At 42.2% G+C, this 27,754-nt stretch overlaps 1 protein-coding gene across 1 annotated transcript; it reads left to right on the forward strand.

Annotated features, from left to right (window-relative positions):
- Nucleotides 1–907: 907 nt before the first annotated feature.
- Nucleotides 908–27,411, forward strand: radil2a (Ras association and DIL domains 2a). The gene is made up of 16 exons (XM_073495124.1): nucleotides 908–1,497; nucleotides 3,224–3,547; nucleotides 3,914–4,149; nucleotides 6,070–6,398; nucleotides 8,222–8,917; nucleotides 9,186–9,223; nucleotides 10,164–10,333; nucleotides 10,446–10,558; nucleotides 14,578–14,797; nucleotides 15,071–15,243; nucleotides 18,132–18,276; nucleotides 19,718–19,899; nucleotides 20,018–20,384; nucleotides 24,664–24,788; nucleotides 25,088–25,227; nucleotides 25,306–27,411. Exons 1-16 carry the CDS (start codon nucleotides 1,370–1,372, stop codon nucleotides 25,406–25,408), a joined length of 3,489 nt encoding a protein of 1,162 aa, XP_073351225.1. The 5' UTR covers nucleotides 908–1,369; the 3' UTR covers nucleotides 25,409–27,411.
- Nucleotides 27,412–27,754: the final 343 nt, after the last annotated feature.

A 27,754-nucleotide genomic window follows, 5' to 3' on the forward strand; every position in this document is an offset into this window, starting at 1 on the left:
AACCATCAAGTTCAAGGTCCTCCTCAGCCTGTGGAAACAGGTGTGTATGTCTTGTGGTTCTGGAGGAAACTTTCCAAATTTTGCAAAAATCAAGTTTATTATGTGAATTGTCCAGCGTGTAAATCTTCTGTTTTTTATTATCCACTCTTTTCTCATATGTAAGGCAGACACACGGACCCATAGTAGGCAATAACATATACAGTACATGCATACATGTAAATAAATGTATAGTATAGCCAGTAATCCAACTATCAGTGCAATATCTGACAAATGAATGTACACCATGCACCTTACTGCCACCATCACTGCTGCACCTTCAATCAATCAATCAATCAGTAAACTTGATCACTTTTTATTTTATTTTTTACAGTTTTGCTTAATTTTACACTTATTATCTACGCACATTATCTATCTATGTTTCATGTACATGTATGTATGGATATCATATACACATGCAACTTATCCCTGCTGTCCATATTGTTATTCTGTAAACTCTGTTTTTGTTTCTTCTTTATTTATTATTGCATTATTCTTATTGTTGTTGTTATATACATTTTATTTACTAATTATCATTTACCAGTGTCAACAAACATCTTGAATTTCGAACCTATTCACTTTTCGGTATTTTTTTTACATCACTGACCGCTTGTTACCTTAATTTATTAATTTTTATTTATTATATTTTGTAAAAAAAAAAAAAAAAAAAAAAAATCTGCAATGTCACATAATATAGTCTTTAAGGAGGTAAACTGAGTTGGTTCAGTCCGGAGTCCTCCCCTGTTTTGTGTGTCCGTGTGGTTTGCCCCGCCTCCTCGCGGACTCCAGTGACGTCAGCAGTAGTAGCTCGTGCCTGCGGCGGCAGGTTCATTCAGACGCTCCCCGTCAGTCAGACGGAGTTAACGGTTCCGACCCGCTCAGCATGGACCCGCTCTTCCCTCCTCCTCCTCCGGTGGTTTTCCCCGTCAGAACCGGGCAGAACATGTGTGAAAATGTCTCTCCTTCGGCTCAACATTCATCCCGGTTTGGATTTTACCTCCAAGAAAAGTGATTTGGGAAGTTTTTTTGTGTTTTGTGTGGGAATGTAACGTCCGTTCGTCTCTGCTGTCAAGCTAACACTTTAAATAACTTTCATCTGATGGATACACAGATGCTGTCGGAGGATTTACTCAACTTTTTCTGATTTTTGAGGGGTTGTTTTTTCTTTTTTTTTTTCCTGGAGTTGGACTGTTATCCTGGGGAAAAAAAAACCCGTCTCGTCTTGACAAAGTTCATCATCATCTAAGCTAGCTAGCGGCGGAGAATGCTATTTTCTGCTCGGCTCAACTGTCGTAGTAGTTTTGTTTGTGTTTACGTGAATTGAAAAACAACAATGATTTCTGAGGAGAGAAGCAGCCACGTACATAAACAAGCCCTGAACTTCCCCGTGGGGTTACTGATCCGCTCTCCGAAGAAGCGCCTGGCTAAACTGGGGAGGAAACCCAGCAATGGATCTGTCCAGTGAGTCCTTCACCTCCATATGTAGCATAAATACAAGCTAAATACACACTAACACACGAGTGACAGCACACTGTGATGTTGTTGTACTGAAATATAAGTGTTTAATAATGTACAGTATATGTGTAACTTCTCCCCTGAAGACATATCTTGTTTTATCACAGCTATAAGTCAATGCAAGCGTATAAACACATAATAAATGTTAATAGAGTAAATCACAGTTTAAACACCAGTTTCCACTAAAGGTTGACTTGCAAGAGGAGTTAAAGTTGAAGAGAAATACATGAATAAACACTTAAAATTAAATAGATTAAATGCTGAATAGGAGAAAGTTAAAATGATGTTTTTAAATAACATTATATATTAGATATTTTGAAATCTTATCAAAAGCTGCTTGTTGTAATAAAATCAAATATTACACATTTTTTGACCAAATACCAAAATATTGATATCTTGACAATATTGTAGGGATGACTATTGATACAAAATATGAACACAATGAGACCTTTGATCAATAATCATCTGTAATGTGGCTACAATGACTAAATGTGTAAAGACAAGTGTTCGAACAAGTAGACCAGTCTGGTAATATCAGAAAATGACAACAGTTTAATGTAATGCAGCCTTTAAAACCAGGAAAAGACAACACTTATAATATCGTCTTATAAAGTCTAAGATGATACATAGTCTCACATTGCCCAGCGTTGTCCAGCTATACTGTGACATCTAAAGCGCCTTCACATTATTTGGACCTCCTTTACTGTAAATTTATGACTTTAGATTGAAAGTAGCTGTCTTGAAAAGCAGAAATGCATGTAACTGACATATATAGACGTTATATAAGATGAGTTTGGGGAAGTAACATAGTTAAAATGGGTGTTGTACAGGTTCACCCTCCACTACATTTTTATTAAATTTGAGGAGTATTAGAGCTTTTGTTTTGGCTGTCTTAACTGTTTTTTATAACGGTTTTGCCAGCTAGAGCTGCAGTGCTTAGTCGATTAATGGAAAGGGAATTAATCAGCAACTATTTTGATAATCCATTAAGCATTTCAGCCTTTTCTCAAGCAGAAATTTCAAAACATTTTCTGGTTCCAGCTTCTTAAATGTGAGGATTTACTGCTTTTCTTTGTCATTTTTGATAATAAATGAAGAGTCTTTGACTTTAGGCCTGTTGGTCGAACAAAAGAAGAAATCTGATAATAAATTAAATGATTATTTGGTTAATCATGGAAATAATCTGCAGATTAGTCAATAATGAAGTTAATCATTAGTGCAGCCCTACTGCTAGCTTTTATAAAGGTCATTAAAACCACTTCCTCCTGGCCTTATGTATGACATATATAGTTGAGATAAAACCACCTAAACCCAGTTTACCCACCAAAAAACCCACCAACTTAACCATGTGAGACATATTACAATGTTATATGGACGGATTATTACATATACATGGAAAAGTACTTTAACTAATGTCTGTGTCTGTAGGTGCATATGATACTTTATGATGATCAGATTTGAGATAATAGTTCAGCTAATCTTTGTAGTCATCCATAAATCACTGTGTACAGTCAGACACTGTGATTGACAGTTTCAAAAAGAGACTGACTTGTCTGGATATAAAACTGAAGTATTTATACCTACAGAATGGCTGTCTGTTCCCTTGGGTTTATTTAAGGCTGCTTCTTAACAGTGTTGTTATCTGACTGTCTTCTCCTCTGTTTCCTCTCAGGTCCAACACCTCTGACAGCACCGTCCGCTCCACAGAGAGCGTGGGTGTCCGGCAGCCAGCCAAGAGCAAAATCCGCCGTCACAATAACAGGCTTTCAACTGTTTTCAACCACAGCCCCAACCTGCGGGACAGTGGACGCCGTGGCCAGGCGCTGCCGGGTGACCTCCAGGCTGCAGACGACCCTGCAGAGCTGTCCAGTCAAATGTCTGTCCCCGGCATCCTGAAGATCTTCGGCAGCGACATCTGTCAGGGGACCAACTATAAGAGCGTGTTGGCCACCACGCAGTCCAGTGCAAAGGAACTGGTGAAGGAGGCACTGGAGAGGTGAGGGGTCTCATTGAACTGGTGTGTGTGTTATATTGTAGACTTGAGATGGTTAGTTCGCCACACTGCAGCTTACAGTCTGAGGTTTAGCTCAAAGATGTGAAGTCCCCCTCCAATCAGAAATGTTTTTGTTCTTCTGGTTCCTACAGTTGAGTGTTTGAGCTTCACTGTGTACAGTGATGTATGTGCAGAGTTTAACACTAGAAGGCTGTTTACACGTTCATCGCTCAAAGTGTACATTTTCTCCTGAAGCCAAATCTGGTCTGATATTCAGCAAACACAAATGTGATGTGGAAGCTCGAAGCCTCCGGTGTGAGTTAACTCAGTTTCAGAGTGTTTACCCCCCTTTGGTCCTCTGTTCTTCAGGTACTGCCTGGAAAAAGAAGACGCCAACGATTACGTGCTCTGCGATGTGATTGGCAAGACGGGCGCAGATAACCAGTGGAAGAGGGAGTGTTTCCGGGTGGTGGGAGACAACGAGAAGCCCCTCATGCTGCAGTCACTTTGGAAACCCAAGGAGGGCTTCTCCAGGCGTTTTGAAATCCAGCTGAGAGCGAGCGTTGAAGAGCAAAGTTTAAAGGACAGAGACACAGTCACTGCAGGTATTCATCTTGTTTGGTTTGGTCCCTTGAGTCTACTCTCTTTGTAAAACACACATCTGACCATCTTCAGAGACAACTGAGTGACCCCCTCATCCTTACGCCCGGGTAATCAATCACGTAGTCTCTGTTGTGGTGCCACCGGGAGCCTTTATCCTTGTCTCTTATTGCAGGCTAACAGCCTTCATTGTCCAGCTTATCACTAGCTAGAACAGGGGAGATGGCAGGCATGTGAGAGAGGTCAGGAGGAAACAAAAGCTGCAGTGAGGGATAGAGGAGGTCAGTGCGGCCCCACTCTTATCTTTGTTTTATTGCAAGGGCCTATTAGGGCCCCGTGAAACATGGAGGCACCGGGCAGCTCTTCCCACTGGGCCTGTAGCTGCCAGAATGTGGCTGCTCGCTGCTGTGTTATTCTTTCTATCAGAGCTCACTTCCTGCACACTGGGGACTGTGCAGCCCTGTTGACTTTGGCACAGGTTTGTTGTGCCTCTCATATACCGCTTCACCGATACTTTAATCAGTATTATTCTTGGTAGTGATGTGTTGTCCTCCTGATTGCAGCGTCACAAAAACAAAATTGTGTTTTACCTGTATGTTTGTGTTACTGTTCTGTTAAATGTAGTTTTTCTTGGTTATGGTGTTTGAGTTGTATTGTCTTATAATGGTCTTCATGCTATTTCAAAGGCTGACACACAGTTTAAAGAGTTTCTGCAGATAAGTTCACCCAAAAATGAAAATTCATTCACGATCTCAACCACAAATCTACAAGTTTCTTGATCTACAAAATATTGTGGAAAATGGCAAGTTACTCTAACGCTAACAGCACAAACGTAAACAAGCTAGCAGCTGTTACCTTCTCTTTGCAGAGATTTATCCATTTTAACTCCAGGACTCACCTCCCCACATGCAAGCCAAGTTTCCCCCAACACTATTTTGCAGGGGCACCGGAGCTGCAAAAGACATGCAAACAAGCCAGAGTGGTTGTTTCCCCTATACCACAATGAGAATTGGTGCAGCCAAACCTTTTCCCAGTGCTGACACATTACTGTGGAGAGGTCTGGCAATGCGAGACTAGCCAAGGTCTGAAATCGCATCGTTGAACCCTGCAGAAACCCTGAATATCAGCACCCAGAGACTGCAGCCTGAATATCAGTCTGGTCAATCTCAATCAAAGCCTGGTTCTCATGGTCCTCCTCTCACTGACCGGGGTAAACTGCCCTTTACCTCCACAGTGTGAGTTTTATAGGCACTGAGCCCAGTCTGTCACAGTGGTGCTGAACAATGTGGAAAACACCCATTTCCACAGCTGATAAGAGCAGCGGAGCTGCGGGTGTGAAGCCCGGCTCTGTGGACATTCCAGGGTGCTTAATGGCTCCAAATGAGCTGAATGGTGTTTGTGTTACGTCAGGTCGACAGAGCTGCTGTTGGTATCAGATAGAGGTGGTCACATCTTACTTTCCCTGCACGTTTCCTCTCTTTCCTCTTGATATGTTGCATTTGAATTGGTGCCAGTGCAGTGAACTGTTGTGTTGAAGTCTGTTTGGTTGAGTGATTCTGGGGGAATTCTGGTCATTGTTCATTTTTTTGGTTATGCTTTTAACTAAACAGGTTTCACTTTAAAATAATAGTTTTATCTGATTTTTGTGCCTCTGTTTTGACCTGTAGGCATGACAACTACCTCTAATAAATGCTTTCGTTTGTGTTTTTACTGAGATTATGTGTCTCTTTCCATGACATGGATGAGTTGTGACCCATTTACAATAAATGTTGATGAAGGTTCTCAGTCATCAGGTCATTCTGAGTGCTATAATCGTAGGCAACTGGACTTGTTTCAGTTTCTTGAAACAGCAATAAACCAAAAATGAAGTAATTACACTGGGAATTCACAGAAATCTTTAACATGCCGTCGTCTTGCCCATCCAGGTATCAATGCTCAGGCTCGTAAGCTGCAGAAGAGTCGCTCCAGAGTGACCTCTCTGTTTGTGGACGGCAGCGGCGAGGATGTGGACGGACTCGGGTTCTGGAGAAGTTTGAGTGAGATGGATCTGTCTGCGATGGGGAAAGAGGCCAACCGGGCCCGACAGAGTGCGCTGAGAGAGGATCCCGAAGCCGAGGCCGACAAGGAGGTCCTGCGGCTCGGCATGGAGAAGGAGGAGACGGAGAGCAGCGACGACAACACCACCCAGTACTCCATTCACCCGCCATTTGACTTCCCGTACTTCCTCCTGCTGCAGGGCTACAGCCACAGACAGGTGAGGGAGGGAGGAGGGCGCACGCTGCCTGATTATTCATTAAGTAATGTGATAACAAGCTTAAAGTGTTGCCAGGCCAAACAGTTAATCTTCCTAGGTCTTCACCTGACATACAATACAGTACACATTACATGATGTACATCAACTGCATGAGTATCCATTAAAACTTCAGGAATATATGTTAAGATGATAAAAACATACGTATATTTAGGTAGAATACTACATATTTGTTTTGTTCTGTAGTGTGTAATTATTGTTTCACACTGAAAAGATGGTTCCTGACTCCATTAGAACTGTAATTATTATTCAATTATTCAGTTAGTCGTTGAAAGAATATAAATCAAACCAAACCAACTATTTTGGTTAGTTGCAGCTGTAGACTCGGTTGTAATGAGGTAATTGAAGACCTTACAAGATCCTTGAGAATCGCCTGGCAGCGTGTAGTAGGCTGTGTCAAACACAATCTTATTAGAGACAACGCGGTGTCAACAAGGACATGAGAGTGTTGGATTGAATGTCTTATGTTAAGAACCTCAAGGAGAAAATCCCACAGTCAGAGAGTGGAGCTTTGCAAACACAGGCTGGAGAGGAGGGAAACAGTCAGCGAGCTTCACTGTGGATTTCTCAGAATGGATTCAGGACTACAGAGGTGTGTTGTCCTGTCGGCTCTGACTCTTTCTCTTGAGGCTGCCGCCCACACAGGACGAGCTGTCTGTCATCATGTCCCAATGAAAGGACAAGGGACATAGTGTTCACCATACAGTCGCAAGAAAACCTGCTCAGGATGTTTAAAACAAGGAGATAACCCTGATTAAAGACTCACTGTAGAGGAAGATAAACAGCACACAAGCTATTCTTAGAACATACAAACAACTTAGTGGGAGGTGACCACTTAAACTGGAGTCCTGTAATCTACATACCAGTTTACTCGATCTGGGGTTTAAACTATGCATCATCTGAGAAACGGTTTCTAGAATATCACGTCAAACACGTCACTGCTGATGTTTGTTGAATCACAAGTGAACACACAGCTCATTTTTACCAGTAAACCAGAGAGTCAGACTGTGGCTTCCACCCGGCCCCATTCCCAGGAACAGGAAGCTCTTTCTTGCAGAGTTGTTTATCCCCGCTGGTGGAGATTGCTGACTGTGCAGGATACTGGGAGCTGCAGCAGGACAAACGTCACTCTGTAATAATCGGTCAACCCAAAAAGGAAAAGCAAAGGAACGAGGAGGGTATATACCACAGTGCACAGGAGTATTCAGTAGCCTCTCAGACAGGTTGGCAGATGAGACACTATCACTGATGGCTAATAGTCTTAATGTGTGACCCAGAGGTCACGGACATCACTGGTGTCTCACTCATAAGCCTTTCCATTCCTGTCTCGTCTCGCGCTGCCAGTGTGCAGGTTGTTCTTCCAGCAGCTGATCCCGCTGCTGATCACACGCACACTGCTGGACCGTTTCCAAAATGTTACACAAGAAAATCAATCCTATCCTTCATGTTGACTTTCAGCGATTTGCGTTGCTGATTAAACCAGAGCTGAAGCAGTTAGTGGATAATTGAGTAGGTATTTTTCAAGCAACATTTTATGTTTTTATCGTCTCCAATGTAAAAACTCGATTGATGGAGTTTCCCCGTTGGCCTTTAGTCTTTTAAAATGAACAGGTACTGATGTTTCTGAGATCTCTGAGATTGTTGATCGTACAAAACAACATTTGAATACGGAAAATAGGAATTTGTGACATTTTATAGACAATGAAAGGCAGTAAATTGATACGAAAAGTTGCAGCACTTACTGAAACAAAGCACATTTTTTGCAGGACTTCGTCATCTACCTGATGAGCGGGACCACCACCATCTTCGGCTGCTGCAGGGAGCACTGTAACGGAGAAGATGAGGAGAGGTTAAAGGTCGACATCCTTCTCTTTGCTCCTGACGTGTTGCCCCAACACTGCTGCGTCAGACGCCTGGACTCTAACATCCCAGCCACCACAGGGGAGCACAGAAAGACACTGACAATGCTGAAGCCTCTCCACGGTGCTCCTGTGACCAGAAATGGCTCCCTTCTTAAAGAGGAGGTGGAACTGAACCCAGGGGACTTGGTTGGCTTGGGGAAACACTATCTATTCATGTTTAAGGATCCTACCAGCACATCAGGATCCCTCCAGACTCCTCCGTGGATGACCAGACTCTGCCCGAACTCTGATACAAAAGCGTCATCCTCTTGTTTATCGTGCGGCTCCTCCATCAGCATCACAAGGTTGCAGAGGAAGCCTTTACCGCCTCGTTGGAGGGACCTGGAAGGCACAGAGGCTCTGGTAAGCTATGAGCTGGAGCAGGAGGAGCAGGTCCTGCAGGAGATTTTGTTTCTGTTGGACCCCATTGGAAATGAACCAAAGCTGACGCCTGCGTTCCTGCTGAGCCTGTGCATCCAACACTCAGCCTCCACGTTCCAGCTGACACACTTCAGACAGCTGCTGCTCCGGATAGCTAGTCAGATCCAGCTCATCATGTGGGTAAGTATCACACAAACAATGCTATTTTGCTGTGAAGCTCCATAATTGTTTGTGGACTACAAAACTTCACCTATCTCTCCATCAACATGAGGCAGAGTAGATAATGACTGAATTTTCATTTTTAGGTGAAATGATCCTTTAATAAGCTGAGCGTGACAAAGAATGTGAAGTAATCAAATGTGCCATCAGGGTGGATGTAATGTAAATCAGATGGTTGCTGTTTGCATGGCATGAAATGGATATTTTCTTTCTGCGTTCTCTTTCTTAGGAGAAGACAAAGGAACTTGCAGCAATCCAGCCAGAAACGTGAGTAGACGAACCACAAGTGTTTACCGAATGTCCCAGAAATACGTGACAATGACCTGCCACAGAGAGAAGAGCAGCAGCTGCTGCCTGCGATGATATATGACACACAACACCACAAGGTTTACTGTCTGAATAAAAGAGGAGTTAAAGTTTGATTTTACAACTATGTGCTCCTTCAGGAAACAATAAGTATTTTTTAACGTAGGTTGTGCAAAGAGAGAATTTCCCCCCGCCTCTTCTGTAAGAAAGAAGAAGCAGCTGAGAGTTTTCTCATGAGAAAAGCTTCTACTTGCTTTATCAGTTTAACAAACTTTGACTTTGTTTGTTGACAAAGTTTGATATCCAAGGACAGAAGTGCAATGTGACAGTAAAGGGATACAGGTGGACTAACAGCTGCAACTAAGTGTTTTAGGATGAAATAAGTGAAATAAAATATCTTTAGTTTTACTGATTTTTAGGACAATTACTCGATTACTTTTTAGTTTCATCAACTAATGAATCCACCGCAATAAGCAAACAGGGGAAGACATTTTAAAAAGTTATTGTAGCAAAAGCAATAACATTACCAGTGGCTTCGGAAAGAGGAAATGGAAAACTGTAACTGTGTATCTGCACATACGATTTGCTGATTTGCAGAAATATAAGAGGAAGTTAAATCTAAAAAGTTTAATAATAAAATCTTTTGCGGCTCCAGAGGAAGCTGCGTGTAATCTGATAAATTGCCCCCAGTGATGTCACTCAGTGATTAGGCTGCATTGTGGGTAATGTAGGTGCCAGGTTTTGAAAAGCAGTCCACTACTCTAACATTGTACTCCTATAACACTAATGGAGTCATTATGAACAGTTAAAAAACAAATGATTAATATCAATACAGCAGAACCAGAGATATCGCCTTTTTTATTCCTCACTTTCTTCTTCCATCTCTTTGTTTTTACACCAGGAGCTCCAGTGAAGGACAACCCGAACATCTTCAGCTGCTCAGCATGGAGGAGCTGATCCCAGGTCTGCAGCCTCTGGTGCTCTGGATGGCAAACTCCATTGAACTGCTGCACTTCATCCAGCATGAAGTCCCTCAGCTGCTGCCCTGGAGGCAGGACCAGGAGGACGAAGGTGGATGAAAACAAAACACATCGTGGCCTTTATCTTTATTACGGCTGTCACGCTGTTAGACCTGCAGTGTGTTGTGTATGTGTGTTTAAAATGTGTTTGTGTGTGTCGTCAGGTCTGTTGGACTCTGAGATGTCGTCGACTCGGACAGCCTGTGAGGAAGCCATGACAGTCCTGGAGGAAGTCATCATGTTTACCTTCCAGCAGTCTGTCTATTATCTAACAAAGGTTGGCTGCCACACATTAATACACTATCTCCTTAAACACACACACATTCATACAGTGACATGTTTCACATCCTTTTGACCTGTAAAATCTGACCGTCGGTCACATGTGAAGCAGGAAATTGGACTGTGTAAACACCAAATTCTGTTTTTATTGAACATATTCCAGACAGAAAACACAATAAGAATGGAAACACCAACTCTCAGTCAGGAAAGGCCTGTGAGATAGTAAGCAGGGTGTCTTTTCCACTGACTGGAATATAAACAAAGAGACAATCTTTTCTCCCAAGGTTTCACTGGTTTATTCAATAACAAAACCAGCACGTTGTCTGATTTGGTGAGAACCACTGAGTCTTGCATTTGCATTCAGTCAAGAATACAATTAAATAATTACAACCAAAAAGAAGGTTAAAAGGAATTTGACAAGAACAAAAAACAATGTTATTGTTGTATTGTTACTCAGTGTTTCAGTGAGGGTGTGCATGTGGTCTCTCTACCTGGGACTAGTGACTAAACTCGCTGCTGCACTTTAAACCAGCTGCAGGAGAGCAGTGGAAGCCCGGCCAGACCAGACTCTCACATCAAGATACTCACAGTTGTCAAGACGTAATAGATAATAGCATATGAAAGTCTCCAGATCTCCAAAAGAGAGAAAAAGTTTTATTTACACTATTGTCATAACGTGGAAAAAGGGTTATGATGTGTGCGACTAGTCGATTAAACATAAATGTTTGTCAGTTAAACATATTATTATTGTATTAATGCACATATTTAAATTACATGTTTACGTAATTCACACTGAAATTCCATCGCTTCCTTCTCAATGTCTTCCTCCTGCTTTTCTAAAAACCTCACTGAAGGCATATATAAGGACAATAAAATGGGGCCAAGATGGATCCTTGGCGTACACCGAGGAAAATGATCCATCATAACTGATCCTGGTCTGTATTACAGATAAGATTTATACCGCTCTGAGGCCGATTCTTAAATCTGGACAAACACTTTGACGAAGACTTTTCAAAGTCTGGAAATGCATTTCAGTGTGTGTCTGGAGTGTCTGTGTGACAGTCAGCCCTCCTGTTTTACAGCCCGACAGAACACCCCCACACTAGATTTATGTGACTTTCCCATGTTAAAGCTGCTTATTAAAGCCTGTCTGGTTTGACATCACAGCTCAGACAGTTAACAGCAGAGAGTGTAGAAACACCTCCACCCTGCACAGTGACTGGTTGAGGAAGGGAGGGAAGGAAGCAGGAACTGCCTGTGCTGTTGTTATGAATACTCAGGCATATTTCTATTCCTTGTGCTGCACATCTGCCTTCACTGAAAAAAAGAGACGGGATGGTTTATTCTCTTTTTTCTTTAATGTGGCTTTTTCAGAGGCAGTTTTTCATCACATTGATTTTTTACTTTTGAGGCTTGTCAATATAGCAGTCCCAGATTTGTGTACAGCAGTAACATGTGTTGATCTCTTAATTTGATGGTGTGTTATTTGAGTATGTGTTTGCTGGTTACTTTTTTTGCTGGTGGGGAGAAAGGGAGGATTCACAGCTATGAACTGCTGTCTGTTTCCTGCAGAGGAAGAAGGACTGTCATCAGAGAAACACCCAACAGGGGAAAGGAAGTGAAGAGGGGAAAAAGTTGTCCTGTTAATGTCCTGTGAAATATGGCTGACTGTTCATAATGTACATCTCTTTACTTACTTTAATACAAATGAAACTTAAAAACTAAAAAGGGCATTAACAAAAGCTGCTGATAAGAGAAAATCAGGGATTTTTCGCACCATTAGGTCGACATAAGGCTATATATGGATGTACAGACAATGTGTGCTGATTCAGATGTGTTTTAAAAACAATTTACAGTCTTTCTTTTGTCTCCATGATAACCGATCAGCACCTTCAAATCTGCTGAGCCGCACTGTAAACTGTCAGCTGACCTGTTGCCTCAGGCATGCAGGGTTATTGTCATCTTTATGGCCTCTTTCAGCTTGTCTGAGGTCATTATCTTAGTCATGGTGTGTGAGTGAGAGTGTGTTTGTGTGTATGTGTGTACCTAACAGATGATGTCATGGATATGAAACAATGGCAGAACTGTGTCAGAAGACAGAACAGAGATAAGGGCCGGACTTGAAAATGAGGTGGCGGTTCAATAAACCAGCCTACAGTGTGATTCTGCAGAACTGTCTTCTTCCTCTTTTATTTATATAATTGAATTTGACGTCATGTTTTTGAACATGTAAAACTTCTAAGAAGCTACATTCGACATTTTTAACGCTGTATCATTAGATTTTTTAGCACTAAAGAGCTGATAGCATGGCTGAGAATACTGTGAAGTGAGAATGTAGCACTATGTTGATTTTTAAGCGTTAAACTGGATACAATACTGGAGCTTTCAGAAAAATCTTTGAGAAAGTTTCCCAGGCGTGATTACAACTTGGATGTTGATGTGAGTGTTGTTTACAAGTTGGAAAGTGGTAATTACGGCATCTGAAATATGACATGAAGGCAGCGTGTTAAAATGACACTTATATAACTTTGCTGAGCAGCAACCACTGGCCACAAGTATCAATTATGAGATGATGGTAAATGCTAAAAACACAGTTTAAAGCAAAGGAAGAGAAGTGTTGAAGTGCTGAGATTAGCTCACATTAGCCATCAAATGCTATTGGACAGGTTGTTGTTGCTTATCATTCCTCTCAAAACTTTAAGAAAAAAACTTTGTCAGCTAAAGAGGTGTGACGTGTTGATGACATGTCTTGCATTGGACCCAGAAAACAGGGTTTTCAAAAGCAGCTAGCAGCAGTTAGCAGCTAACTCAAAGAAGAACAGCAACTGAAAATGTCTACTGACAAAGGAGACAACAAGATTTACTGCCCTGAAACAGGGACGTTAAATGAATGTTATTGTCTTGTTTTGTGACTGTTACTGTTTAGAGAACACTGCCTGGTGTGTATACCATACGTCATGCTGTCGTCGCTGTCACCATTGTGTGGTTAACTGTAATAAGGCTGAGTCAGCGTAATGAAGGGTCTTCATCGCAGCAGTATTGCGGGATCTGCGTGTAAAAAGGGCTTTTGTTTTAAGCACTGTAATTTAAGGTCTGGTTTGCTTCACCATCTCCTGACTCTCTTCACCAGACACCCTTGTACTGTTTGTCTTCATCATGTGGAGCCAACCTAAGAGCTGCTGCTGACAGTTTTGTATAAAGGAATCGTGGATAATTGTTGGGATTTAAAATGAGCGACAGAAAACAGTCATCTGAAAGAGTCTGAAAACTGTTCTGAGTGTCAGAAAATTGTGCAGATTTTTTGGAGTGGGAGTACTTGAAGTTATTTTACATGATAGACAGTCATTTGGTTTGATGTTAATATGAAATCTAATCTTTTGGAAGTGTCTAGAAGCTTGGAAAATTGGTACATTTTCCAATAAATCTAAGAAAGAAGAGGCCAAACTTCTTGGAAATAATATTTGAAAATGTATTCTGAAATAAACTTATGTCTGAAAATGGAAATGGTAAGGATTTGACCATGTTAGAGAGCACGTTTTAAAGGTACCATTATTTTAGATCTCAGTGTTTTAATCCCTCTTTCAGTACGTGCTGTTTTTAGCTTTTTAGCTCAAATTGCAGTGAAACTGTAGGACAGTGTTTTTAATTTCTCTCCAGCTGCCCTTTGTGTTGTGAAACACAAGCTTTCCTGCAAAGTTTCCTGTATACTCTGTGAATGCCTTCCTCTATTTGAGTCATTATGTCATTATGTTCTATACATAGCAGAACTCAACAAAACAACACAAGAAAGAACATCATTTTCCTATTAACCGTCTTGCTCTGTACTTTATAATATCAGGAATCACGTGAAGGCAAAGGAAAGTTGTATCTACATATGACATGTTGTAGTTTATGTGATCAGCCTTATCACAGCCTGATTCTCATGGTGCCTTGGCAGTGGTGATGGTGGAGGAGACATCACTTCAGACATCAATATCATTCAGCAGATGTGTAAAATGTCCCCGTCTCTCTCCTCAGAGTATGTATTCAGCCTTGCCCGGTCTGCTGGATGGGAACCCGTTCTCAGAGAGCGGTCAGCTGCGAGTACCTGACGGGCTCAGCGGCATCCTGGAGGTGTTGAAGGAGGCACTGAAGCTCCTCACAGCCTTCCAGGTCCATCCAGACATCTCACTACAACTCTGTGCCTACCTGTTCTTCTTCATCAACGCATCGCTGTTCAACGCCCTCATGGAGAGAGGTGAGACTTCAGAGCACCTACTAACAAACCTGTTAGACCTGTTGCAGCTTTTGTTTTGATCAGTCCAGACTGAAATATCTAAGCAACTAGGGAATGGATCTCCATGAAATCCTGCTGAGATATTCATGGGTCCAAGACGATGAATCCTATTTACTTTGGTGATCCTCTGACCTTTTCATGTAGCTAACAATAATACTATTACTATAACGGTTATCCTAACTTCTTTTTTTACATGCCTGTACTGTTACTGAATCTTAAATCTATGTTCTTCAGGATCTGTCGGAGGGTTCTACCAGTGGTCCCGAGGTGTTCAGATTCGGGCCAACCTGGACCTGCTGATGGACTGGATCCAGAGCATCGGTCTGTGCGATCTGGCCACCGAGTTCTTCCAGAAGCTTTCTGCTGCTGTCAATCTGCTGGCTACACCCAAAGAAACCCTCCTGCAGGTCAGAGGACATCCGTTTCTCCTTTCCTGTTTGTCTGTCCTCGGCCGGGTGTAGCCTCCAGAGTCGAGTCATGTCTGCGTCAGCCTGAATGTTCTCATTGTCTTAAAGGTGTCAGTACAACATTAGTTATGTATGTTTATCTTTTGGGTGCAAAACTTTCCATATTTGGGAATCCGAACCTTATTCCACCCTTCACACTGCAGCAATGTAACTCCACTTGTCTTAAACTTCTTATTGTTGCCAAACATTGTGATAACCATGACTAATATAGCCATTAAAATGTCTGACGAGTCGGTGGAAGCGTGTAATTAGTTTATGGTTATAGTAGCCTTGAGAGCAGATGCACTTAAACTCCCATGGTGCCACTCACATTGATCAGATATGAGGAAATGGTTTGCAGGAACAGAGCAAGTGTAAATACACTAAAATGATAAACCCATGACATCACGGTGCTAATTAAGGCTTGGCCAGCTCTTATCTAACTGAAAAACGTGGAGTGTATCCTGTTAGCCAGAGTATGTATGTTATATTATCAGCTTAAAACCTATTTGTTTTGACGTAAACTGAGTGGAAACATGTGGCTAAGAGCTCAGATGGCATTATAATGTTCTGACATACATTAGAGTGATGGCGTTTAAAAGCCTCTGGTTCAGTGTATGCTGAGGAATAACACACTGTACCACTCAAACAATGCTATACATCACTGGAACAACAGCTTTATATTTGCTTTTACTTGTGTTTAGTCGTGTTTTCGCTGCGCGGTGGTAGCCAGCCAACTTAACATTTAATCCCTCCTTAAGTACCCGGCTCTCTTAGTTACCAATTCAAATCTTGTTTACACTACGTACCACAGAAGGAAGGTGAGCTCACACTAGGCCTGTTATGAAACACTTGAGGTATCCAGAGTCATAAAAGGACACCAGCACATAAAATCACCCAGGTGTGACACATGACGGATACAGGTTATAAAAAAGGTCAAAACTACAAACTTTTTCACAGGTTTATTGCACCTGGAGATGTGATGACGTGGAGCCTGCTGAATGTTTCTGTGGTCAGGTAGCCATGTGCTGCTGCTGCTGCTGCTATAAATAGAAAAGGCTGCTTCTACTGTATGTGCTGTTTGTAACCTCATATCTACCAACTGTGTTTATCTTATAGTCGTAAACTGTAAGCTAAAGGGACGTTCGTATATGTTTCATGTATCAACTTATCCATTAGTTTAAACATGAACTGTTTCAACTGTTTATCCATCACTGTTAACAAGTCAGGAATTTAAGCGGTTAATCATTACTTTTAGTAACTATTTCAACCATTTAACCAAACGTTCTGCTGTTAACTAACTAACTAACATTGCTTTTAGCTATTCTAGGAATTTCAGCTGTTAAACATTATTACGTTAAGCCAAACGTTTCAAACATATGGATGTACATATTCTGTTTTCTAGTTGAGCTCAGTTAAATAAGTCCCCCTCGTTGGGAATCAGTGATATAGATGAGAGTTAGTTTCTATCTAGATCTAGATGTTTGAGCTGACCACAGATATGTGAAACGGTCCTGCACTGTGTCATTAGGATCGAGTACCTACTATATCTGGAGGAACTGGGTGAAGTATGCAGCCTTATTTTACTCTGTGAGGTCGACACCTGTTTTCACTTTATGACTCACGGTCGTGGTACCAGCCTGAAACATCTCGGGGGCACAAACACGACACTAGCCCACCCTGACGCAGCTGTCGAAGGATGGGTCTTGTCTTGTCTCGTTCGTGGGGTTGGATGGTTGCTAGGAAGCTGGTGGTTTTCTGTGTCCCTGCCCTGGCATGAGGTCACGTTGTGGCTGCCGCAGCAGAGCACACACCCTCGACAGATTTTTAGTTTTCCATCTGGAGTTCTGGGCTTTTTAAGAACTGAAGTGGCTCACTGGCACAGCCGTAAATTACACTCGAGGGATGTGGCGTCGTGTGTTTTGCCAGCAGTTATGGAGAACACAACATCTTATTTTAGAAGAATATAGCTGCTGCCAAACATTAAATCTCAGACATAACAGACTGAGATGTTTTTACATTTCTGCTGTTTATAAGCAGCATTTAAACTTCACCTTCTGTTGAGCTCAGTGTTATAAGAGAAGGGCAGGGACACAACATTTAACTTATGGTTTCTATTGTGGCCCCGGCATGTCTGGGGCAAGGTCTTACTTCCACCAATTCAGGACAGACTGAATGAACGACGTAATGTTTGTAATGTTTGTCCTGTTATAATCACATGAAGTGACTCACCTGTTTCCTTGTCCTCCAGATACTTTCGGTAGTCATCAAAAGATCAAATATTATCTTTCTCAAGTGAGTGAGAGCTGCCACAAGGAAACGATTTCACGATAAGGGACTTTCACAGCAGCCTGAGAAGTGAAGAGATAATAAAAGTTTACTCTTCTCACGCTGCACAGAGCAAGTACGAGGTGTTAATTACCGAACACTCACCTTTTATTGGCATGCAGATTAAAACGAACAAAGAACGGCGCTGACGTGATATGAGAAGACTTGAAGAGCTTCTCACATTCAGACTGAGAAATATTTTCCCAGGAGAGTTTGTTACCACATCTGGCTCTGAGGTGACACGGAGAAAAAATATTTACTAGATCATAAAATTGGTTTAAAGTGCATTTCATGCAAATGAGAGAGTAGCAATGAGTTTGTTTCTTTATATGGAAACAAGCACGATGGGAAAATGCTTGTTTCTCCCACTCTGTCATTCTCACAATGACTACAAAGTGCTTTTGTGGCTCCTCTTTAAAATTGTAAAAGTGGATCGCTTTTACAATTCTGGTTTGAGAAAAAGTTTGCTTCATGTCTCTCAGCGTTCTGAATGTTTTCCTTGTTGTTTCATGTCCGTCCAGGCGTCCTGGGCTTCTCTCAGGACAGAGTTTGCTGCCCTGAATCCAGCTCAGCTTCACCACATGCTGAGGGAGTACAGCTCGGCTAAAGCCTGTCCCCCTGGATGGACGCCATCACCGGATGATGCAGAGGACGCTATCAGGACGGGTGAGTGACATGGACCATCCAAGATTAGTTCAACAACAGAAACATAATCAGCAGTCGACTATTTGTTTTGTCATTTTTAAACCTTTTTTTCTGGACTTTTATTTTGATAATTTAAAGATGTTAAGCTCTGCGTCTGAGTCAGATGCAGCTTGAGACCTCTTTATAGAATAATAGATTAAATGATGATATCATTATGATTTAAGGTCTTTTGCAGTTGCATGTGTAGAGGCTTCTTAGTTTTCATAACCCCAAAAGCATTTTCTGAGCCGTCCTGTCCCCAAGACGAGTCTGTTTACTGTAAACTGCAGTAACCAGACTCCTCTCTCAGCGGCAGACAGAACAATCTATTGTGTTGCTTGCATGTTCAAACTTGACTGCACATAACATCAGGATAAATAACAGACTTCTCAACAACCTGATGCAAAACAGAGATGAACTCAGAAAGCACACTGAACGAAGTCTGTGATGCATTAATCCATCACGCTCCTGCTGTCTTATCCACTTATTACACCTGAAACATTCTCTGTCATTAAGTCCTGTGCAGTCGAATGAACATGACTCGTTTTAAACACCCATACACACAAAAATAATGTAGCTTGTTTGATTTGACATCTTTGCCTATAACTCTTTTATAAAGTCTCATCAGAGATCAGTACACCGTTATCTGTATCTGTATCTGCTCACTAATGTTGATTATCTGTCTGTATCCGTGCTTGAAATGGGCGGGACGTACCTCAGGAGTGGGTGTTACTTAAACTGGAGATGAGTGGAACTAACCTGAAGCCTGAAATTGATAGGGGTTGATTAAAAGTTGCTGTATTGATTATTTATTGGAAAACAATTTACAGAACAGCCTCAGAATCGAGCTCCAATGAGGTTTTCCTTCATCTTGAGTACCGATATTGACACATATTTCTCCGATAATACGTTAAAAGTATACTATCTGTGCCGGATACTCCTTTCGGCTGAGTACTTACTGAAGTCTGTGTCTTACTTATTTATTTAATATTGAACACTGTGGGACTCCGTAGACACTACCTCATTTTGTAATCACATTTAAAAGCACATCTTCATACTAATAAATAGGTAGAAGCCTTTGTCTCAGCTGATTCTCTACTCCAGAGTAATCCTGTCTGATCTGTCGGTCTCCACCAATCAGCTTCAGTCATCACTTTCCTCTCAAATGCACCTTTCACAGCAGGACAGCCGCCGTCTCACTCTCACCTATTATCACCTGTCAGACTCATGTGACACCCTGCTGTCAGACACTTTGACTGATCCAGCGACGGTGGCATCAGTCCTTGACTGTATTTACGGCTTTAAATAAGGCCTTAACCCAAATACAGCCGCTTCACTTAAAGTTACAAACGTTGAATTTCATGAGAAAGCTGTAATAAAGCTCAGGTTATCTGTGATGGATGACCATTCTCTGTTCCTGCAGGCGACATCCTGGAGAGCTTCGATAACCACCCGCCGCTCATCCTGCCCAGCAACACGTTTCACCTGGAGCTAGGTAAACCCATCGTGGAGCCTGCTCTGTTTGAACAGCTCGGCCATCTGCAGGAGTTCATACGCCGGCTGCCCCGCAGTGAAACCCAAGCCGAACCTGATGAGGAGGAACAGGTAACAAGCTCTCTGACCCCGCAGCTCAACAACATAACGAGAAGCCAGCGGCAGTCAGGAAATGAGACACCTTGATGTTTCTACATCTGTTATTGATTGACTTTATTTTCCTCTCAAGGGGACGACCACAGACAGCCAGTCTACGACCTCGCCCTCCGTCAGGGTCGTCCAAGATCCCGCCCATCAGGTGGCCTCTGACCCGGTTACCTGTCCAACCCCTGAGGCAGACCTGGACTGTACCTCTCCTGCAGAGCCGACTCAGCCCCGAGGATCTCATGGTGACCTGAGCAGCTGTGAGGCGGTCCTGACCCAGAAGCTGAAGAGCCTGGAGCTACAGAACACGCTGCCAGGTCAGGCTGACCTGGTCTACCATAAGAGCCTGGCACTGGACCCGTCCTGCCTGCTGACGCCACCCAACACCCCGCAGGGTATGGAGCTGGCCGAGCTGGAGGCGGATCTGAGGGAGGGCGCCCGGCAGCAGAAAGGTAACTGAGCGAAAACAAAAGATCCGTACGATAAACTGATAACATATTTATTAGCATGTTCACGTTCACGTTGTTGTGAAGGTAAAGGTGTAAAATACTTCAGCCCAGATGAACAGGACGAGACATGCTGCTCACAGGCGGCGCTCAGGTGATCAGATACACCCTCAGGCAGCCGTCATGGAAGTCACCTCCCCTTTTTAGTGAATATGAGCTGTTATCATCAGGATTTTTAGACTGTATTTCTGTTGTATGACAGGGGTTTGCGACAAAACAAGAAATAAAAAAATAAATACAATCAATAAAGTATTGACCTGGTGATGAAAGATCAGAGGATAAACAAAGTTATTGCAGTTTATCATCTGGGGATCATGAATATTTGTTGCACATTTAACGTCAATCTATCCAATAATTATTGAAACATTTAATTCAGTAACACAAATGTGAACCTGCTGGTGGCGCTACAGGAAGAAGTCAGAACGATTCATCGTCTGGGGATCATTAATGTTTGTACAAAATGTAAAGTCCATTCAGTGTTTGTTGGGATCTTTCATTGTTGAACTGAGACACAGACCAACATATTGTCCCTAAAGCCGCAAAAGCCAGCATGCCTTAAAATCACCAGATAAATCAATGATGAAAATAGTCGTCTTTTCGTGGTCGTTTAAAGCCACTAACAGCTGAGAACCGTTAACTGAAACCTAACAACAGATGTTATTTATTAAGATTTAGGAGTGCGAGTACACTTACAAAGAAACCGTGAAAAAAGAGTGAACCACACTTCCACCACAGATGATGACAAACCAGCAGCATCTGAAAAGGCCCATTCAAGGCTTCGCTTACGCACATCAGGTTTTGATTCAAATGACACACAGCTCTGTCACTGAGAATTCGACCGCTTGGCTTCAAACCTCGTCCCCGTTTCTAACGTCTGGAATGAGGTCACCTCCTAAAACCTCCTCCACCTCCTCTGGCTGACAACATCTATTAAGGAAAGTATTTAGTGACTTGACCTCGTGGACCGGCTGCATATTTGTTCCCGACGGTTCCACATGAAGGTGCCCCCGACATAAAAGAGGTGGAGTGCCGTCACAGTCCCTTTCCTTCATCTTTTACTGACTCTTGAGTTCAGGAATTTCAAGTGGAAAGGCTGCGCAGGGTGGGTTCACCGTGCAAAGGAAAGAGTGTTTCCTCTCACACCCCTATTGTTTTTGGACGCCTCCGTCATGAGGTCATCTGTAGGAGTCAGAGGGTGTCGAGTGATCGAGTCGACTACTTCAGTTTGAAACTGAAACTTGATTTCTCCTAATTTCAGACATCGGTGGAAAAAGAAGCTTTAAGCCTCCCGGGCGGGGTGTTTCTAGTGTCAGTGTTTGACATTTTAAGAGCCGGTGTTACGCCATAATCTGTGACCAAGTTCAAGTTAAAGTTCAAGTTTATTTTTCATTTCCACATACAGGAACACAGAAACGAAACGTAATTCCCCGCAGCCCGAGGTGCTGACACAAAAATACATCATCATCATCATCAGCGGTTGTTTATTCAGGGAAAATGATCTGATCATTCAGCTCTTTCACGGCAATGACCTGAATTAACATTCCTGCAGGTTAGAGGGATACAGAAAAGGGAACTAACAGTAATAGCAATAAAGAAATGTGCAAGTTCAATAAAAGTAAATAGCTAGTAAACAGATATACAGTAATAAAAACAATAACATGATGAAAAAATAACGAACTACTCTGCCATACGGGAAGGATATACAGCGAAAACAATAAATATGACATGCATACATGTTAGGAAATGATTTTAAATCTGTGACTTACAGGCTACAGATCGATTATGAGATCGCTTCCCGAACAGTTCACAATCAGCAGATGGATTTATTAGTAATTTAGATTTTGAAATCGTGCTAAAATCACATATCTATGGTCAAAAATCCTGAAGTTGGACCACAAACTAACCCAGCAGAGTCTTGTAAGCAGGCCGAGACCCACTTTTTGAAGCGGTTTTGATCTGGTTGTTTGTTCCGCACCAGGGACCCTAAATTAAACAAAAATATGTAACATCTACTGTAAATATATCTAAATATGTCAGGTACTTGGATTTTCATTCACCTGTTTTAAAGACTGAATAACGTGAACAGCAACGAACACTTGTACAGAGGAACATCCAGGCAGCAAAGCACCTCACAGTCACACTTTATGCCCTCATCATGCTGCTAAGTCTGTGTTTCACTCAGAAAGTGGTGCTAATTAGCCTAGCTTGCTAAAGCTAATAACACCGATTCCGACTAGATGTTGCTTTTTTTCCCTCAACTCATTCAGAGAAACAATCAGTAACACCACAAACCAGGAGGGTTACATGACATCTGACATGAAAACATCAAAAGCAGAACACGTACAGTTTGTTTTAACAGCCCCTGAAGAGGAAACTGTTTCAGTTTACTGTCAGTCTGCCAAAAACGTATGGCCCTGCAGAACATGAGTGTAAGTGTTGTTATCTCTGCAGAAGAAGCTGTAAAACTCGACCAAATAAGTCAAAACAAACGATATATAAGCTAATTTCTTCTGGGTGGTTGATTCAGGGGAAACGAGGCTGGTTGTTCTCTGCCTGCCCTCAGATGTGAAGCGGACCTTCAGAAACACTGTTCGTCACATGTGATTGTGTTTGAATTTAAGAGGTTCAACCTGTGTTAATGCGCCTCCAGCAGACCCCCCACTGTGACTGTGTGCTGCTGCTGAAAGGCTTTAATCTGCAGGATTTTACTGATCTTAATCAGATGTTCTTTACTCTCATTGGTTAGTGGACGTATTATGTTTTCTCTGTTCGGGCCTTTTGATAAAAGCAATTTGCTTTAAGAGGTTTGAGGATTTACACTGAAACAGAACCATCTGGTTCCGTCTCTGGATGTATCGCTGCACTAATTGGTTTACAACTTTTTCAATCTGCACAATGTAGAGTTTAGTTAATTTAAGTGGTTTTTCAGGAATAACGGTCGAACATTTAACAGTCGCAGCTGCTCAGATGTGAGAAATTACCAATTTTTCTTGTCTTTTTGGGTTTTTTGACTGTTGCTTGGACATTTTATGATGAAACTTTGAGTGCTGGCATTTTCTACTGATTTCTGATGTTTGATGAATTTAACGATTAATTAATAACCAGGAAAATAATCAGCACAATAATTGATTTTCATGAAAATAATTAGAAGTTACTAGTTTGTTATGGCCTTGGCAGGATTAAACTCAGTCAGGATCATTTAAGATAATAATAAAAGAAAAAAGAAACACTATAACTGGGGAAAAAAGTCCTTTGTTTACTATTTTCCAGCACTTTCTTTATTAATAATTACCCATTATTAATTGATTTTTACCCAATATTTAATCAGTTTTGATGGGAAGTAAAAAAAAAAAGTCTGAAACACATTTAATTGTAATTGTTAAATTCAGTTTTGTCCAGAAATCAATCAAATGTAAATGTTTTTATGATGTATATTATTTTGATTAAGTCAATTAATCATATATATATAAATATCATGAGATTATTTAATAACACATTCTGCTTTTCACACCCTGATGTGAACTCCGTACCTCCTCCCACCCTTGCAGATCCACACCTTGTCCTCCAGTGTTCGATCTACCTCTGTGGTTTCGGCGAACAGCGGCTAATGTTATTTTGAAAGTTTGGTAATCCTTTAATCTGGCCCCAAGAATTACAGAGAGGTGGTGATGTCAGGAGAGAAAAGAGCAGTGGCCGATCTGTCATGGGAATTTACAGTTGGGTTGTTGCGTGGAATCTTAATCGGCAGCGGCATTGTTCGGGGCAGGTCCTGCGTGGGGGGCAGACAGGCTGCATGTTGGGAACAGGCGGAGGGAGGGCCGGAGCTGCAGGGGTGGGAACAGGGTTTTATTGGGGGGGGGGGGGGGGGGTGCTACTGTTGCTGCGTTGATGTTGTGACAGGACGACCCACATGAGTCCGAGGAGGACAGGAAGTCCATGTTACAGCGCCGCAGCATGCTAACATGTCCTCATTCAGTTCACACTGCTACAGGCTAACAGGTGCGCAGACGATTTAAAGGTTTAAACTCTTAATGTGGAGCAGAAATTCAACCACAGAGGGATGAAGACGAACTTTAATATACAAGATCTTCCTTAGTGAGCTTCATTTACAGCACTCTTAATTTTAAATCCTGCAGCTAACCAGTTGTGGAAGTTGTGAGAGTCCAACTATCATGTTGTCTCAGTGTCTCACCACTCGCTCGTGTTTTTCTGTTTGTTCGTTCAGCCAGTGGAGGTGCTGAGTTGCAGACTGAGAATGTGGAGGAAGGAGAAGAAGACAGAGAGGAAGTGTTCACGGTGGAGCTCCACAGAGGACCTCACGGTCTCGGCCTGGCGCTCGTGGACGGAACGGTACGATGACTTCTTCATTTTTTCCTCACCCGGCACATGAACATCCTTCTTCATCCTTCTTCTTCCTTCTTCTACTTCTATACACTGTCTGAGCTCAAATAAAAGTTAAATAATAAATGAATAGTTTACAGACAGTTTATAACATGTTCAATAACAGGTATAAGACTGTTTAACCAGTAGAGAAGACTGTAAGAGGACAACACACACTCACTCTGGCTGCTGTGTGTCGCTGTAATGCCTCCATAGTTGTCAATAAACTGTCAATCATCCTTTTCTTTTCCTGTTTTATCTTCTTGTAGAAAACTCAGCTGAGAATGAGCGGTATCTACGTGAAGTCAGTGGTTCCCGACTCTCCTGCCGCTCGCTGTCAGAAACTGAGGACAGGAGATCGAGTCCTGGCTGTTAACGGCGTCAGCCTGGTCGGGATGGACTACAACATGTAAGTATTAACGAACACACAGTGTGGTGTCCTCTCTCTGTCGCTCAGTGTTTACAGCTGTCTTTGTTTTCATTTCAGTGGTCGAGAACTGATCCGATCGTCGGGAGACTCTCTCAAACTGCTAGTGGCAAAGATCGACACTAAGACGAGCAGCAAGAGCGCGGCTACGACTAAATGCTGAAGGAGGAGCTGTGCTGGACGATCAAGTGCAATTGGGACGTTCGGTTCATCCTGTGGCTTCCAAATCAGTATTTGTCACCGGATGGATTTTCCCAACCAACCAAAGGAAATCACACTTCCTGCTTCTCCTTTCGGACTTATTGTGAAGTTGAGCCGTTTTCTGCGAAGAGACAATCAACCAAACAGCAGCGGGACTGACTCAGTGAGCTCATCAGGACCAACCGTGGCCATATTCTGTGCGACGGACGGTCAGGACAAGTTTTTACGAGCTGATTGTGCTGTCGCAGCAAACAAACTCTGTGTCAGGCTCCTCATATACTCATAAACCGCTCCTCTGGTTTGGTGGTGAGGAAAACAGCTGAAACATCTATTTGAGTGTCTGAGTACGCAGTAATCTGTCTGAGGGACTCCACCAAGCTGCTCCAGGATCAGAACCTGATTCATGTCGGGTTTTTAACTGGAATATTTTTTAGCAATCTTGTGGCTATTTTAAAAACTGTGAAACCGCACATTGTACGCTCCATCTCACCCGTCATTTGTGAGGCAGTCATGAAAACACATTTCTTTTCTCACAAGTAAAAAAACATGTTTTTCCAAAAACAAATATATTTGTGTTTTTAAACACGTCTCTATGAAAACCAGCAGAATTATTTCAACGTACTGGGAGATGTTTTTTTTCTTGAGGCTGGATGTGAGACAAAAGGATTGTCTTGGGCATTTTTTTCATTTTTTGATTTAAAAACCGACTGTACATGAAAGGTTTCGGTCTGTTACACCAGCAGGTTAAGCGTTGGGTAGGGAGACATACAAAGAATGGGAATCTATATATCGGGTAAATCTGCAATATTTTTGTTTTTTCACGCTTTTAAACAAACTGAAGCTTCACCTGCTCCTCTTCAAAGTGGCTGTAATCGATATTTTTGTCATAACAATGGCTCAAAAGACAAAACCCAGAGCTTTATAGTGAGTTTCAGCTCGTTGTTTATCAGTCCAGGCCACAACTTCACTGTTTTGGTTCACTCACCACTTTCATAGCATCGATTCCAGAGAAAAAAGGTTAAAAAAACCATCGGTATCGGTATCGGCCGCCAGTCGGGCTCTGAAGTGAAGCATTTCACAGCTAAAGAGACAGATATTTCCCTCTGGAGATGGTGGAGACCAAAAACAGAGCTAAAACAGAGAATACTGGACTCCAGATGAAAGATGATGTTGCTTTATAACTGCTGGACGTGTAAATAAGCAACTGTTGCTCACGAGTTCAACATATTAACCTAAAAAGTTGAGTGTCGGTGTTCAAACTCCTCAGCTGAAAGCCAAAAACATGTTTTCATACAGCTTCAACGACACTCGTCTGTTTCTGTGTGTCAGTTGTACATAATGTTTGTTTTAGTGGAGCAACATTCAAAATCTACACACATATGTACAGTAGTTATATAAAACTAAAGGGATAGTTCAACATTTTGGGAAATACAACAAGTTAGATTCAAAGATTGACACCACTCTCATGTCTGTTGAAGATAGAGCTAGTTAGCTTAGCATAAAGACTGTAAACAAGGGGAAACAGCTAGCCTGGTTCTGTCCAAATATAACAAAATCTGCCTTCCAGCACCTTTAAAGCTCCTCATTGGTTTATATGTTGTCTGTTTCCAGTCTTCATGCTAAGCTAAGCTAACCAGCGTCTGTTTGTAGTTGATGTACAGACACGAGAGTGGAGTCAGTCTTCTCATCCAGCTGTCGCCTAACCGTTCCCAAAATGTCCAACTTGTTGTGTAAAGCCCGACTGTCTGTAGTTTGAGAGTTACTGACCTGAGAGCAGCTGACAGTTCATATGAAAAACACATCAATGTTTTAACACTGTAGAGCGACAGTCTGTGTTTTCATCCCAAATGTAAACAGTGTTTAACTTCAAGTATATTTACACACATGAAGTATTCAATTTTGTAATATTTATATTGCGCAGTATTTTTTGAAACTATGGAATAAATATTATTTTGACTTTGAAAACCGTTGCACTCGTCTTCATCCATAGATCTCCTCTTGTTGTGTGTGTGTGTGTGTGTGTGTGTGTGTGTGTGTGTGTGTGTGTCTGGCAGGGTGGAGCAGCAGGGACGCCGCTGGGTGTGTCGGCTGCATGGCGCACGCTTTAGCGGCCGCCACCAGCAGCTGTTTATAGCAGCAGCTCTGTGGTTTCCACCAGCCAAGCACTTTTCCACTGACTCCGACACAGACTCCACAGTTCAGCCCCCCCCCCGAGGCCGACGATTAAAAAACACTGCTGTACGACGGTACGAACATTTGAACAACGCTGTTATTTAAACACATCTGAGTTTAATTAGCGTGTAAACAG

This window comes from Pagrus major, chromosome 23, assembly GCF_040436345.1.
Source record: "Pagrus major chromosome 23, Pma_NU_1.0".
NCBI lineage: Eukaryota > Metazoa > Chordata > Actinopteri > Spariformes > Sparidae > Pagrus > Pagrus major.